This window comes from Rhodamnia argentea, chromosome 11 (genome assembly GCF_020921035.1).
Source record: "Rhodamnia argentea isolate NSW1041297 chromosome 11, ASM2092103v1, whole genome shotgun sequence".
Classification (NCBI taxonomy): domain Eukaryota; kingdom Viridiplantae; phylum Streptophyta; class Magnoliopsida; order Myrtales; family Myrtaceae; genus Rhodamnia; species Rhodamnia argentea.
In genome coordinates this window covers 1,326,433-1,342,806 of record NC_063160.1, presented here as the reverse complement: position 1 = coordinate 1,342,806, position 16,374 = coordinate 1,326,433, and the positions used below count along the sequence as shown (strand labels likewise).

At 37.2% G+C, this 16,374-nt stretch overlaps 1 protein-coding gene across 1 annotated transcript; it reads left to right on the top strand.

The window, feature by feature from the left end:
- Positions 1 to 2,511: 2,511 nt before the first annotated feature.
- LOC115750451 lies at positions 2,512 to 16,182 on the top strand. The gene is made up of 2 exons (XM_048272214.1): positions 2,512 to 3,223; positions 15,617 to 16,182. Exons 1-2 carry the CDS (start codon positions 2,652 to 2,654, stop codon positions 16,056 to 16,058), a joined length of 1,014 nt encoding a protein of 337 aa, XP_048128171.1. The 5' UTR covers positions 2,512 to 2,651; the 3' UTR covers positions 16,059 to 16,182.
- The last annotated feature ends 192 nt before the right edge of the window (positions 16,183 to 16,374 follow it).

The window sequence follows — 16,374 nt, the reverse complement described above, 5'->3', positions numbered from 1 at the left end:
GAGGAGTTGCAGATGGAGGAGGGAGGAGGAAGGAGCTAAAAAGAAAAAAATAAAGAAAAAGGAAACAAAAGAAAGAAAAGAAAAAGGAAAAAAATAAAATAAAAATATCTTTAAAAAAGTTAAAAAAATTTACTAAATTTATATTTCATAAAAGTATTTTAGCAATATTATTTTTTGTATAAATTACTAGAATAAGTATTATTTGATTTAGTTAAATATAGAAATTTTAAGAAATACGGGTCGGATATGGGTCGAGTTGGATATGAGTCATTAAATTTGTACTATATAAAAATGGATCAAAACGGGTTAAATGTGTCAATATGGGTCGGATCATATTCGACCCAACCCAAACTCAACCTAACCCACCCGTCGGACACCTCTACTTGCAAGTTGTTGTCTGTGTTTATTGCTAAAAAAACATGCTAACCTTGGACTTAAAAATTTTATAAAATATTTATTTAGGATGAATTGTCGGAATATTTATCGCCGAAGACACCGAAGTGATTGATTTTTCTCTAATATGACACTCAAATGATTGCTCAACGGAAGGGAGCACCATATGAAAATTATAGCGCTTGTAATGTTTATTTCTCTACCTAAATCATTATCTCAAAAAATTTACTGCAAAAATACGTGCAATCATAGATAATTTTTCCCATCCAGTTCTATATACAGGTGTTGTAAAATAATATATTTTCAAAACAAATATCTATATATGAATGGAATATGCTGAAGTACGTTGATTCGAGGAAAAAAAAAATCGAGCAAGACAGGATTTTTTGGTTTGGGTCTTGTTCACTAGTACCCTGGGGAACATGTTAAACATGCTTAGGTTCCTCTGGTTTTGCGGAAATTGAATGTTTTGAAAAATATTTTCATAAAAATGATTATTTATATTGCTTCAAGAAATAAGTCAAGTGAAAAAAATTTCCTTACCCACAATAATTTATGTCTAAATATTTTCACGGATGATAAAAATATTTTTTGTTCATTCTTTTTTGTAAGCGATGCTATAAATTGTTTTTAGGAAAATTTTCCCTGGCCATTCATTTTCTAGGAAACAAACGGAGCCTTAATGGAAATGTGGTTGACTTTGTAAGCATCGGTTACACATATGAAGAAGAAAATTATAATGTTTTTTATTTGTTTACTCAACAAATTCGCTGGTGCATTTCTTAACAAAATTCAGTTAATTCAGGTATAAATGAATTGAAATCAAACGGAAAGGACGTGAAGGGTGATCAAGATTCAAGAATACAACTCAAAGGTGCTGTCCAATGCTCACACGAGGTTCACATTTTATGAACATTTTGTAATATGGAAAGGTAATTTACTGTATTCTAATAATAAAATATTTAAATTATGTGAAGGATGATCAAGATTAAAGTTGTACTTGAGTTTTATGCTAGGTGTAATTGATTTAGGTAAAGAGGAGAAAATGGGATTATTACAAAAAAAAAATCATAAATCTATTATATTTGTGCCATTTCAGTATTAAATCTATCAATTTGGTCAATTTAATACTAAACATTTTGAAAATTTGCCAATTGATTCTTTCAGGCCAATTTTGATAAAAAAAAAAATCACTAACATAGATATCTATCGTCTTACATCGCACGACCAGCGTTGACATGGACGGTGAGGTTTTGCTAGCCAAATGAAAGGAAAAAGATTAAATAAAAAAATTAAAAATTTGCAAAATTATTTTCAAAGATTGTAAAAATTATCTATGTTAGTGCCGGCTAGGAAGGCTGACGTCCACGTCATCTATTTTTGGCTAAAATTGGCAGGAAGGACTCTATTGACAAATAGTCAAATGATTTAAGATTAAATTCCGCATAAGTAGAATAGGTTTATGATCGAATTGGCACAAATTCAATAGATTTATAACTATTTTTAGTAATTTTCCAACAAAAACAAATTGTATAACCAACAAGCCCAATATACTCTAGAACCGAAGATGACAAAAATATGGTGGGCATTATTCAATTAGTGAGCTAATCTGAATGTTATGAATTTCCTAAATGCAACCTATCTTTTTAAAACAAGTAGCACAACTTTCGTATACGGATCACTTTTTGTATTTTATTTTATTATTTTTTTGTGTTTTATTTTATTGTTTTTTTGTGTACTACTTTGACTATTTCCCACCCACTCTTTGACTCTTTCTGTACTTATCAAGGAAATTGCTTAGCCTGGTCAAGAAGCGCCCTCACTTTCCACGTTATTGCACTCCTTTGACTTGACTTGACGCGGAGGCGGAGACCAAATCGCATCGCCTCCGCCGCCGCCACCCCCAAATCGAGGAAAAGGCCAAAACCCCATCACCGCGTTTCGTGCTCCGATCACGCTAAATCAAGAAACCTCGGAAACTTCGAGCCGAGACCCAAGAAAGTGGACGGAACAAAGCTTTGCCCTCTGCTTCGAGCAAAGTTCAACTATGGCGGAAGAAATTGCACGGAAGAAGTACGAGTCGCTATCTTCGTTTACCATTTCACTCTGTGGTTGTGCTTGTCGAGAACCCTCCATAAGTATCCGAGTCTCTTGAATCTGTTCGCTTATTCTGCTTCAAGAAATATTTCCAGTCTCTCCACACTTCGATCGATCGCTTCCCTCGTTCGTTCTTGATTTCTCTGCGCGCAAAGAAACCGATGGACCAAGACCGGAGCGAGCTGCGATCCCTTGGGTTCCTCGGCGTCTACGGCGAGACCTCCAAGATCGTCCTCAAATGGAGGAAGATCTTCGCCCAGATCGTGCTCGCGCTCGTCCTCCCTCTCTGCGCCATCTACCTCGCCCACTCCTTGGTCTCGCAGCTCCTCGCTTCCAAGATCTTCGACCACGAGACCACCCGGAACGACACCAGGTACGACGACCCGAGGTACGGGGACCTGTCCCGCAGGCTCAAGAGGGAGTGGGTCGCTTTCTGGCTCGTCAGGCTCGGCTACTTCATCCTCGCCTTCGTCTTCTCTCTGCTCTCGACCTCGGCCGTAGCCTCAGCGGTGGCCACCATTTACGCCGCGGCCGAGCAGGTCACTTTCAAGGAGGTCATGCGCGTCGTGCCCAGAACGTGGAAGAGGCTCGCGGTCACTTTCATCTGGAGCTTCGTCATATTCTTCGTGTACAACGTTGTGGTCGTGGGGCTTCTGATCGTGTGGGTTGTCGTCGTGAGGCGATCTTCAGTAGGCGCGGCGCTCGGGATCGCTGTGGCGGTCGTCCTCTTGATCTTGTATGTCATCGGGTTCGTCTATATCGCCATGATCTTGCAACTGGCGAGCGTGATCTCGGTTCTCGAAGATGCGCATGGAAGGAAGGCGATTGCGAAGGGCAGGAGGCTGATGAAGGGCAAGATGGGTGCGTCGGTCGGGTGTTTTCTCGGCGTCCTGGTATGCGCTGTGCTGGTTCAGGCGTTGTTCGAAGGCTTCGTGGTGTTGGACTTGGTTCCCGGGATCGGAATCAAGATTGGGGTAGGGCTGATCTGCATGTTCTTGCTGTCGATGGTGGTGCTCTTCGATCTGGTCGTGCAGACGGTGATCTACTTCGTCTGCAAGTCCCACCACCATGAGAGCATCGACAGCTCCTCCCTCCTGCCTGAAGGCCAAAAGCCTGTCCAGCTTGAGCAACTTCATGTCTGATGGGATGGTTTCTTCTTCATCTTTTTTTTTTTTCTTTACTGAAAAAAAATAGTACTGAATGTTTTGTGAGTTGTAATTTTCATTTACCTTGTAAGAGACGAGGTATAGTTCCTTAGTGACTTTTTGGTTTTGTTTTTTTTGCTTTTGCTTTTGTTTTTGTTTTTGTTCCATTGATCTTTCTAATGTCAATCTGTTTATCAGATAAAGGATCTTTGTGTTGCATAACTTTTTCAATGGTCCTCTAACATTATACATTGATGAAACATGCCCTATTATGTGATCTTGGAGCTAAGAATTGCCTAATTCCATGCCCACTATTCATGATTGGGCAATTGAATCACCGTACAACACTTTCAATTTGAAATATCTATGATCATTAGAAAGCTCATAATTGAAAAAAGATTTTATATATATATATATATATATATATATATAGAGAGAGAGAGAGAGAGAGAGAGAGAGAGAGAGAGAGAGAGAGACGGGGGACATCTATAAATGAGTTTGAGTATTGTAATACACACTCCGTTGTATTTATGAGTAAATGCATTTGTATGTTTTACTTAGAATATGGTACACACAAAAATGGAACGTGTAATTTTTACCTTTTTGAGATTCCCAGATATCTAATGTGCGAATTCAGTAGATCAAATACATCAGCATGATTTGAGTTCATAAGCTTAATATTCATAATTAACGATGCACTTACTAGATACCTCGCGCTATTTTATTTTTCACTTCCTCATTAGCTTTTGTCACCCCATTTTATATTGAATTAACTATATTATCTCTAGTGATCCCATTTTTTATTTAAGATTTTTTTCTTACCTTTTTTTCTTTCTTTTCTTTTTTTTTCAATTTTGGTAGAGTGAAACTACCCATTCTTCCTCTCAAACAATATTTATTGAGGTTAAATTTGGGGTCCATTCTTGATTTAAGACGAATGCTTGCCTTCTTTTTTGGTTTTTTGGTTTCTTTCTCCATTTGGAGGAAAATCGGTGTACCACTTTTCCAAAAAATAGTTTATTTGGTAGATAGTTAACTAATTACTGTGTTTATGACCAAAACAAAACTAATTTTTTTTAATGAGTTGTATATTTCCTTCTTTTTTTTGGGTACTAGGAAACTATTATACAAAAAAAAAAATAACTTAAGCACGACTAAAAAGATAATCTATGAATAAATAATTCATACATCAACCGCAATATTGAATCTTTGAGTAAATTCTCGTAAATTTGCACCAAAAGTGGAAGTCGAAAAATTCACAATCACGAGGATAATCTAGGGAAATAAAGTAAACAATTTATAGATGAAACTAACATTTCTTTCCTATGAAATGTGATTAATGCTTGTTTCGATTATAATAATGGAGAATAAGTTCAAAAAAAGACGAACTAGAAGGAAACGTTGAAATGTAATGGGTATGTAAGAAATGGTTAAGGTGAAAAAAAAAGAAGTTTGGAAGGGATGTGGGTAAGTTCTTCTTTTAGTAAAATTGAAAAAAGAAAACAAGAAAAATATAAGAAATAATTTAAAATGAAAAAGGGATATCTATAATTGATAATATAGTCAATTCAACGTGATATGGAGTGTATGAGCCAATAAAGGGTTGGAAATAGTGCGAGCCTATTACCTTTGTACCTTGCATCATGATGTTTCAATTCTCATCCATTTTAATCTCATCGTGGGCAGTTGTCTTCAAGCCAAGTTATTCAATAATTACTTTAAAAGGTCTCTATGATGGATATAATAGTGCATTTTTCATCAATATATAATGTTAAGATGATCATTGAAAAAGTCAAAAAGAGATTGACATTAGAGGATCGATAAAACAAAAACAGAAAATCGCCACTGAAGAATTAAACCTCGTCTCTTACAAGGTAAATGAAAAATTACAAGTCAGAAAACATTTAGTATAGAAAAAATAAATAAATAAATAAAAGAACCCATCAGAAATGAAGTTGCTCAAGCTGGATAGGTTTTGGCCTTAAGACAAGGAGGAGCTGTCGACGCTCTCACGGTGGTGGGACGCACGACCAGATCGAAGAGCACCACCATCGACAGCAAGAACATGCAGATCAGCCCAACCCCAATCTTGATTCCGACCCCACGAACCGAGTCCAAGACCACAAAGCATTCGAACAACGCCTGAACCAGTACCGTGCACACCAGGACGTCGAGGAAACACCTGACCGTCATGCCCATTGTTGTGCGGAATCAAGCGATCGAACAATAAATAAACAAAATAAGAAAATAGATCGGACACCGGATGTACATGGTTTGGTCGTAGAGACCTACGTCTATAGAGAGAGTAGCAACGAATTTCATTATAGATCAAGCGATACACGGAGATTACAGACCAAATTCGAATAACTCAAACACTCTCGGTGTTTCCTAGCCCCAATTACATCCAAGAACGTACAAAATATTTAGCCCAAAATTCCTAATGAAATAATCTTTCAATCCCGTAAAGGAATTAAAACACAAATCTTACGACAAGATTTAATCGGCTCGAACATAGATTCTTCCGGATGTAATTCTGCGAAGTAAAACTTCACTCGTCGGATGAACGGCACGAAGACACGCACAAGCATTCACATAAGCCGCACTTCAGCGGTACTCAATGACCAAGTTATCGCTTGCTATTATATATGCAACCTGCACACACGTGAAAAACAAAATCACTTCTGCAGGTATTAATCCGTGTCTTCAATTTGCTCTTATCTTTTATTGAACAAGTCAACCAAGCAAGTCCAGCTAGGATTATCTCTTTTCCTGGTCAACGCCATCATGAGAAAAGAAGTCCACGTCCAGAACGCAATGTAATTCGTCCAACCGTAATCCAGGCTTCCTCCTTTTTGTTTATGAGCTGACAACTACACGGAAATTAGATTTTCGTAGTCTACAAAATCTGTACTTATCTTGAGTAATCAAACATAATCCAAATATTTACTTTGGCTTCTTGTGGAACAGAAAATATAATTCCTACATATATCATCCACAAATATTTAATTCGAAATATTCATAATTTCGCTTCGGGCTCAAAACTCGAGACATATTTTAACACCCATCTAGCCCTTCATCAATCTCCTACTCTTTGCCATCGCCTTCCTTCCATATGCGTCTTCAAGAACTGAGATCACGCTCGCCAGTTGCAAGATCATGGCGATATAGACGAACCTGATGACATATAAGATCAAGAGGATGACCGCCACGGCGATCCCGACTGCGGGATCGACTGAAGATACCCTCACGACAACGATCCACACGATCAGTAGCCCCACGGTGAAAACGTTGTACGCGAAGAAGATTGCGAAGCTCCAGATGAAAGTGACCGCCAGCCTCTTCCGCACTCTGGGCACGACGCTCATGACCTTCTTGAAAGTGATCTGCTCGGTGGCGTAAATGCGGGCCACTGTGGAGGCAACGGCCGAGGTCGAGAGAAGAGAGAAGATGAAGGCGAGGATGAAGTAGCCGAGCCTAACGAGCCAGAAGGCAAACCACTCCTTGAGCATTCGGGACAGGTCCCTGTACCTCGGGTCGTCTTACCGGGTGTCGTACCGGGTGATCTCGTGGCTGAGGATCTTGTACGCGAGGAGCTGCGAGACCAAGGAGTGGGCCAGGAAGATGGCGCAGAGAGGGAGGATGAATGCGAGCGCGATCTGGGCGAAGATCTTTCCTCATTTGAGGATGATCTTGGAGGTCTCTCTTGTACAAGCCGAGGAACCCAAGGGATTGCAGCTCGTTCTGTTCTCTGTCCATCGTTTCTTTAGCAGCTGAGAGTAAAAGCCCCACAGCCACAACACGAGCTTTACTCAATACGGTGACTTTAGCAAGTCTTTAATTTTATGCATATATTATTTTGGGAGCTGCTAGCCTGAAGTCCGACAAGACTATTACTTATTTCCGATTATACGATCTCCCAATCAATGAGTACTTTATGCAAAACATGGGGTGATGGTGTGTAAATGTGCGGTTGAGATTGTACCGTCCATTACAATACTAATAGAAAAGCATTTTTCAATTCAATTCTGTTTCAATTCATATGGAAATCTATAAATAATTAGATGAAAGCAAATATTCCATGCTTCGGTAGCGTGTAAAGTGTCCACGGCTATGACATGCTTTTATGTATAAAGATATTTGGAGATATTTTTGTATAATTCGATGGAAAGAAGTTAAATTCCATAATTTTATATATTTCAAATAGAATCTAGTGCTTGCATAAGAACTGAATATGTAGAATCAGAGTTTCCCTAGACTATGCAAAATAATAGGTTATACATATGTATATTATTTGCTAAATATGTGTAACCTAACATTTTAAACATTAATTTTTTTTTCTTTCATAGATATTTCAAAATAAGATCTATGTATATATGAACAACTAATTTGAGACATTCACTATCAAGTTATGTGCGATCATGGAATATCTCCTTTCATCTAACTATTTATAGATTTTCATCTTAATAGAAATCGCCTAATACCTAAAAAAACCCCAACTTTAGCATCTGTCCCAATTATGTCCAAAAAAATGTTTATCTCATAAAAAACCCCAACATTTACTTTTGTCCTAATTATATTAGCTAATACCCAAAAAAACTTCAACTTTAACATATGTCCCATTTCTATGCAAATTTTTTTTGTCCCATAAAAGTCCCCAACTTTTACATATGTCCATAATTACCTTTAGTGAATCATACGTGGTTTGAATTTTCTTGCCGAACTTACTAATGGATCTTCGAATTTCGGAAACAACGGGTTTCAAGGGCAATGAGATTTGAGATCGTTCATCCAAATAATCAAATCTCTACATCTAGCCATTCTTTGGGCTATTAAATGCCCGGGATAATCCGAAACTTGTTGTCTTGAGTGGTTCCGTATCTCCAAGTAATGTTTAGGAGAAGCAAACAATAGAAGAAAAGTAGGGGTTTTTCTTCATATCGGCTTTGGTGAGGTGTAATTCATTAACGATGTGAAAATGCCATATATGATTAACTAACATTGGTTATGGACGAAAGACTAATGGTGGTAGAATTGGGACGAAAGTAAAAGTTAGAGATTTTTTATGAGACAAAAAACTATAGATATAATTAGAAAGATGCTCAAGTTGGAGTTTTTTTTTTTTGTGTGTGTGGATATTATGCCTGTAGAATTAGGACAAAAATAAAAGTAAATTTTTTTTTAGTATTAGGCAGGTAGAATTGGGGCAAAAGTAAAAGTTGATGATTATTTATGAGATAAAAAAAAAATTTAGGACATAATTGGGATAGATGCTAAAGTTGAGGATTTTTTTGGGTATTTGGCCGAATAGAAACATAAGATAATAAAAAATATATGTTGGAAAATATTGTCATGGAATGTGATCAAATGGAATTAGATTTTGAGGCGGCAAATATATTCTAGAATACAACAAAGTCTCAAGTGAAAATATCATGTAGCAATTCTAAGGATCTATGAAGAGAAACAATTGGAGAAGAAGATTGTATTTCTTTGAAAAAAAATGAAAATGGAAGTTGAAGTGTCAAATGAACAAAATAGTAGTGTGTATATATTCGCTTATATGTACACAATTCTCCATTCCGAAAATTGCAAATTCAAATGCAACTTTTCATATCTGAATAACCGCAAGTTCGGACATACCTCTTCATGTCTAAGTAATAGTAATTTTTGGACACACCTATTCATGTCCAAATAACCGTAATTTTTCACACACTTTTTCGGGAGTTGTAAGAGTTCTTCATAACCATTTGTCATAAATAAAAATTAAAAATTAAAAAAAAAATAACTGCAACTCCTATATGGATAGTCGCACTGTTTTGATAGGACTCAATAGTTAAATTCAGTAATATAATTTCGAAAATAAAAATATTGTTGATTCTTATCCCCAAAAACAAAAAAAAAAATTTAATTATTACCACCTACATGTGGATATAATGTTTATGTCGAACTAAATTCATCCTATCAATACAAGAAAGATAAATCAAATTTCACTACGTCCACGGGGGCCTTTCACTATGTAAAATGCATATTCGCCCTAAATTAACGAAATACAAAAACAACCTAAATGCTATGTGGATATAAAATGGGAGCGACCCCTTTGTCGGGGTCTTTCAACCCCATAATCCCTTGAAACTACAGACACCAACTTCAACAATCTAGCCCAATTGCCCATTTCCATCCTGTATCAAATAAGAAAAGGGCACTTTTATGTTTACAAACACCAACATTATATGCATAGAACTAAAGATTTGCTGAAGTCACCATAAAAAAACAAATCACTGAGTAAAGCTCGTGTGGGGCTCAACCTCACGTGAGCATTTCTCCCCCGCCAACTCGACGTCATTGTCACGTGCAAGATAAGGCCAAGGACTTGACCTGTTTTGGTCATATTCTAACTATGCTTATTTCTTTCAGCATTAAATAAAATCCTTCCTTATTAGTAAGATCATCAATATCACCATACGGATATGCGGATATTAAAGCAACTTCAGAAAGCTGTTGGCTGCGGCTTTAGTGAAGCTGCTTTTGCTTTCCCTTTAAACTTTTGAAAACAATAAAGAGTGGAAACACAAGATAATTTGATGAGAAAATCTAAATGAATATTATCCATTAATTTTTGTACGTTTTGCATAAAATTTTTTTAGTGTCAACGTTAAAGAAGATAATCAAATTTTAAATGGTACAAGAAAAGTTAAAAAAAAAAAAAAGGTGGACCAAGTATACCAGAAGTCAATGACACATGTAGACAAAATAAGTTGGAAAAAAACCCTAATTTTAACATTTGTCCCAATTATGTCAAAAAAAAAATTGTCTTATAAAAAACCCCCCAACTTTTACTTTTGTCCTAATTATATCATCTAATACCCAAAAAAACTTCAACTTTAACATATGTCCCAATTCTATCCATATTTTTTTTGTCTCATAAAAGTCCCCAACTTTTACATATGTCCATAATTACCTTTAGTGAATCACACGTGGTTCGAATTTTCTTGTTGAACTTACTAATGAATCTTCGAATTTTGAAAACAACAGGTTTCAAGGACAATGAGATTTGAGATCGTTCGTCCAAATAATCAAATCTCTATGTCTAGCCATTCTTTGGGCTATTAAATGCCCTGGATAATCCGAAACGTGTCGTCTTGAGTGGTTACGTATCTCCAAGTAATGTTTAGGGGAAGCAAACAATAGAAGAAAAGTAGGGGTTTTTCTTCATATCGGCTTTGGTGAGGTGTAATTCATTAATGACGTGAAAATGCCATATATGATTAACTAACATTGGTTATGGACGGAATACTAATGGTGGTAGAATTGAGACGAAAGTAAAAGTTGAGGATTTTTTATGAGACAAAAAAATATAGATGTAATTAGACAGATGTTCAAGTTGGACTTTTTTTGTGTGGATATTATGCCTGTAGAATTGGGACAAAAATAAAAGTTAATTTTTTTTTAGTATTAGGCAAGTAGAATTGGGACAAAAGTAAAAGTTGAAGATTATTTATGAGATAAAAAAATTTTAGCACATAATTGGGACAGATGCTAAAGTTGAGAATTTTTTTGGGTATTTGGCCGAATAGAAACATAACATAATAAAAAATATATGTTAGAAAATATTGTCGGGGAATGTGATCAAATGGAATCAGATTTTGAGGCAGCAAATATATTCCAAAATACAACAAAGTCTCAAGTGAAAATATCATGTAGCAATTCTAAGGATCTATGAAGAGAAACAATTGGAGAAGAAGATTGTATTTCTTTGAAAAAAAAATGAAAATGGAAGTTGAAGTGTCAAATGAACAAAATAGTAGTGTGTATATATTCGCTTATATGTACACAATTCTCCATTCCGAAAATTGCAAATTCAAATGCAACTTTTCATATCCGAATAACTGTGAGTTCGGACATACCTCTTCATGTCTAAGTAACAGTAATTTTTGGACACACCTATTCATGTCCAAATAACCGTAATTTTTCACACACTTTTTCAGAGGTTGTAAGAGTTCTTCATAACCATTTGTCATAAATAAAAATTAAAAATTAAAAAAAATTTAACTGCAACTCCTATGTGGATAGTCGCACTGTTTTGATAGGACTCAATAGTTAAATTTAGTAATATAATTTCGAAAATACAAATAAAAATAAAAATATTGTTGATTCTTATTTGCGAAAACAAAATGCATCTAATAACATAAGGATAGTTCCCCTCCAAAAAACTTAAAAACACCACTTTCCACACCCCCTCTCACTTAGAGACATATTTCGCCATTTTATATAGCGCATAGCCTAAAATGTCATCAAAATGCATCTATAATAATTACGTACCTGCATGTGGATATAATGGGATCTAGCCCAATTGCTCATTTCCATCGTGTATGAAATAAGAAAAGGGCACTTTTATGTTTACAAACACCAACATTATATGCATAGAACTAAAGATTTGCTGAAGTCACCATAAAAAAACAAATCACTGAGTAAAAGCTCGTGTGGGGCTCAACCTCACGTGAGCATTTCTCCCCCGCCAACTCGACGTCATTGTCACGTGCAAGATAAGGCCAAGGACTTGACCTGTTTTGGTCATATTCTAACTATGCTTATTTCTTTCAGCATTAAATAAAATCCTTCCTTATTAGTAAGATCATCAATATCACCATACGGATATGCGGATATTAAAGCAACTTCAGAAAGCTGTTGGCTGCGGCTTTAGTGAAGCTGCTTTTGCTTTACCTTTAAACTTTTGAAAACAATAAAGAGTGGAAACACAAGATAATTTGATGAGAAAATCTAAATGAATATTATCCATTAATTATTGTACGTTTTGCATAAAATTTTTTTAGTGTCAACATTAAAGAAGATAATCAAATTTTAAATGGTACAAGAAAAGTTAAAAAAAAAAAAAAAGGTGGCCCAAGTATACTCGAAGTCATTGACACATGTAGACAAAATAAGTTGGAAAAATACCCCATATAAAAATCTAGGGCATAATTCTCTAAAAAAAAAAACCCTAAAGTTTAGGTTTAGTCCAAATTCTGCCCCTAACTTTTTTTTTTGTTTCATAAAAATCCTAAACTTTCATTCTAGTCTCAAATTCGATTGTGCATCCGAAAATCGCTATTGATTCTTTCTATACTATCAATATCATGAGGTTGTTGTTGTTTCTTACAAAGTCAGGGTGTTAATGAGAATGGAAAGTTCTTTTTTTTTTTTGGAATTAGAAAAATGGGAGTTCTAATAATAAACTTCTAATTGGTTCTGATGTTGATAATTCTGAGTCAATTAGTGATGATTTTGGGATGCGCGGGTAAATTTGGGACTATAGTGAAAGTTTAAGAATTTTTTATTTGACAGAAAGGGTTCAAGTTACTAAGATTGTTAGATTTTCTTCAAATAGTTAGTATTTTATTTTATCTTTTTTTCCCCTAGTAAGATGGTGCCAAAGACCCATCAAGTGCTTAGCTGGGTCCCACTAAACATGATAAGGTAGGTCTCTAATTTTAGAAAAATCATTAAATGCTCTTGGACCTAAAAATCGCCTTATTCCATGCCCACCATTCGTGATGGGCACTTGAATCATCGGACAACACCCCCAATTCCGAATATCTTTTTGACTGGTAGAAAAAGATATTGGATACATATACACATTTAAATCTCATAATCAAACGATGTGGATATCGCAACAATAAGCATGGGTCAAGTGCTTCGAGGAGTACCATACAATTAGTGAGCTCATTGGAATGTTATGATCTCTATAAGTGAAACCTATCTAGATGCAAAAAAAAAAAAAAAAATGTAACGTACTCCACGAATGAGTTCGAGTATCGTAATGTATATTCCGTTGTATTTATGAGTAAATCTACTCTTTTTGACGCATTTATATGGTTCACTTAGAATATGGTACATGCATAAAGGCACATGCAATAATAATCTTCATGAGGTTCCCAGATGGGTACATTCAATAGATCCAATACATCTACTCGAGTTGAGTTTATAAGTTTAATATTGACACTTAAAGATGCCCTTATTATATTTGTCCCTTGCATTATGATGTCCCAATTCTAATCCATTTTAAACTCATCATTGGCAAATTGTGTTCCAGCCAAGGTATTAAAAAATTTTGGACTGTTTTGAGTTTCGTATCAGGTCTCAACTGTGGACATGTACAGAAAACTTAAGTGCAAAATACGTGATTGACATACGTATGGAAATGAAGAGCAAAGCGTGTTGATAAAGCATATCATAAGTGAGGATGCTCTGCACGCAACCGACGCGCTGTGTCTCGGCATGTTAAAATTCTTTACAAACCTTATGGGGAAAATTGTCCAAAAAGTCATAAATTTATTACACTTTTGCCAATTCAGCCTTACACCTTTTAATTTTTTCAATTGAGTCAAACTGGCCAATCTTGGTTAAAAATTGCTGATATGGATATTAGGCATTAGGTGCCGACGTGGACAACTTCAATAATATTTCATTGATTTTTTATGTTTTACTTCTTTACTGTTTTTCCTTTTTTTCTTTGTCCCTTTTTCCCTCCGCATGCCATTGCGAGGCCTTAGGCGAGGGCAACTCTAGGCAACCCTTCGCCAAATCAGTGAGGGTTGCCCTCACTTGAGGCCATCCATCGACGAGGCCTGGCGGTGGCCGATCGAGGGATAGAGGGAAAATACAAAATACAAAATACATTTTCCATTAAAAATAAAAAAAATGTATTAAAATATTTTATTAAAAATTGCCCACATTAGCAATCGGTCGTGCCACGTAAGGCGATCGGCGTTCACGTCAACGATTTTCTGCCAAAAACTACAGAACGGATTCAATTGGCAAAACGTGAAAATGTTTAGGATCGAATCGATAAAAGTGCAATAGATTTAGATTTTTTTTTTGTTGTTGATAATTTTCCGGTTTTATACGCAAATAAGTTAGCTTCTAATGGAGATTTCTTAGTCGAGTCCACAAGCGCACTCACTTTCCGCGTTACTGCATCATCGCTTTGACGCGGAGTCCAAGCCACATGAACTCGGCTGAATTCCATGGCCAACCCCAAGTCGAGTTAAAGGGCAAAAACCTATCCACGCGTTTCGTGCTACGATCACCACTAAATCAAGAAACCCAAGAAACTACAGGCCACGAGCAGAGGAAGTGGGACCAAAAGCTCTGTCCTCTTCTCTCCTTTATGCAAAAATTCATTTGTGGAGGTGGCGAATACTGGATGGATGGAGTAGGAATCTGAAGGGAAAAAAAGCTTGACTTGTTGAAGTTTCCAAGTCTTCCCTCTTCCCAACCCCACTCCGACAACGTCGCCATCGCCATTAATGGCTTCGCCAAAAGCTCTGTTCTTCTTCTTCTCGAGACCCTTTATAAGTCTTTGAGTCTTGCTCTGTTTCGCTCGTTCTTGGTTGGTTCCTCTGCGCGAAGGAAACGATGGACGGAGACCAGCACGCGCTGCAGTTCCTCGGGTTCCTCGGCGTCTACCGAGAGACCTCCAAGATCATCCTCAAATGGAGGAAGATCTTCGCCCAGATCACGGTCGCCCTCATCCTCCCTCTCTGCGTCATCTTCCTCGCCCACTACGGGGTCTCTCAGGTCCTCTCCTACAAGATCCTCAGCCACGAGATAGACCGGGACGACGCCTGGGAGGACAGCTCGAGGTACCAGTACCTGTCCCGCATGCTCAAGAAGGAGTGGGTCGCCTTCTGGCTCGTCAAGCTCGGCTACTTCGTCTTCGTCTTCATCTTCTCTCTGCTCTCGACCTCGGCCGTCGTGTACACGGTGGCTTGCGTCTACGCCGCCAAGCAGATCACTTTCAAGAAGATCATGAGCGTCGTGCCCAGAGTGTGGAAGAGGCTCATGGTCACCTTCCTCTGGAGCTTCGCGACCTTCTTTGCCTTCATCGTTGTGGCTGTTGGGCTTTTTTTCGTGTGGTTCCTCATCATGAGGCAATTTCAACTCGGCCCTGGGCCTGGGATTGCCATGCTGGTGATTCTCTTGATCTTGTGCGTCATTGGGTTTGTTTATATCACCATGATCTGGCAATTAGCGAGCGTGATCTCGGTTCTTGAAGACGTGTACGGGAGGAAGGCGATGGTGAAGAGCAAGAGGCTGATCAAGGGCAAGATGGGTGTGTCGGTTGGTTGTTTCCTTGGTGTCCTGCTGTGCTCTGTTCTGGTTCTGGCATTGTTCGAGGGCCTTGTCGTCTTGGACTTGGTCGATGGGATTGGAATCAAGATTGGGGTTGGACTGATCTGCTTGTTGCTGCTGCTGATGGTGGTCCTTTTCGATCTGGTCGTTCAGACAGTGATCTACTTTGTCTGCAAGTCCTACCACCATGAGAACATCGACAAGTCCTCCTTGTCTGATCATCTCGAGGTCTATCTTGGAGACTATGTCCCTCTGAAGGCCAATTCCATCCAGCTTGATCAACTCCATGTCTGAATTTCTATATTCCCTGTGTGGGTTTGAGAGTTTTCTGCATCTTAGTTTAAGATAATAAAGTTTGCAGCTTGGAAATGTATAAATGTCTGGTATATATCTATATGAAAGTGCGCCTTTGACACTATGTTCTCTAGCTCAAGGCCAGGAAAAAAAAAAATACAGTGTGCTCTAACTTTTCTATGTTTCACTGTTGTATATGTTAAAAGATTGTCACAATCATGATAATAAGTCTCTCTCTGGCCTAAACAGGATTAGGACAAAGTAAATTGTTGGTTGATTAGAATATATCATAAAACAGGATGTAAGGAATGAGTTG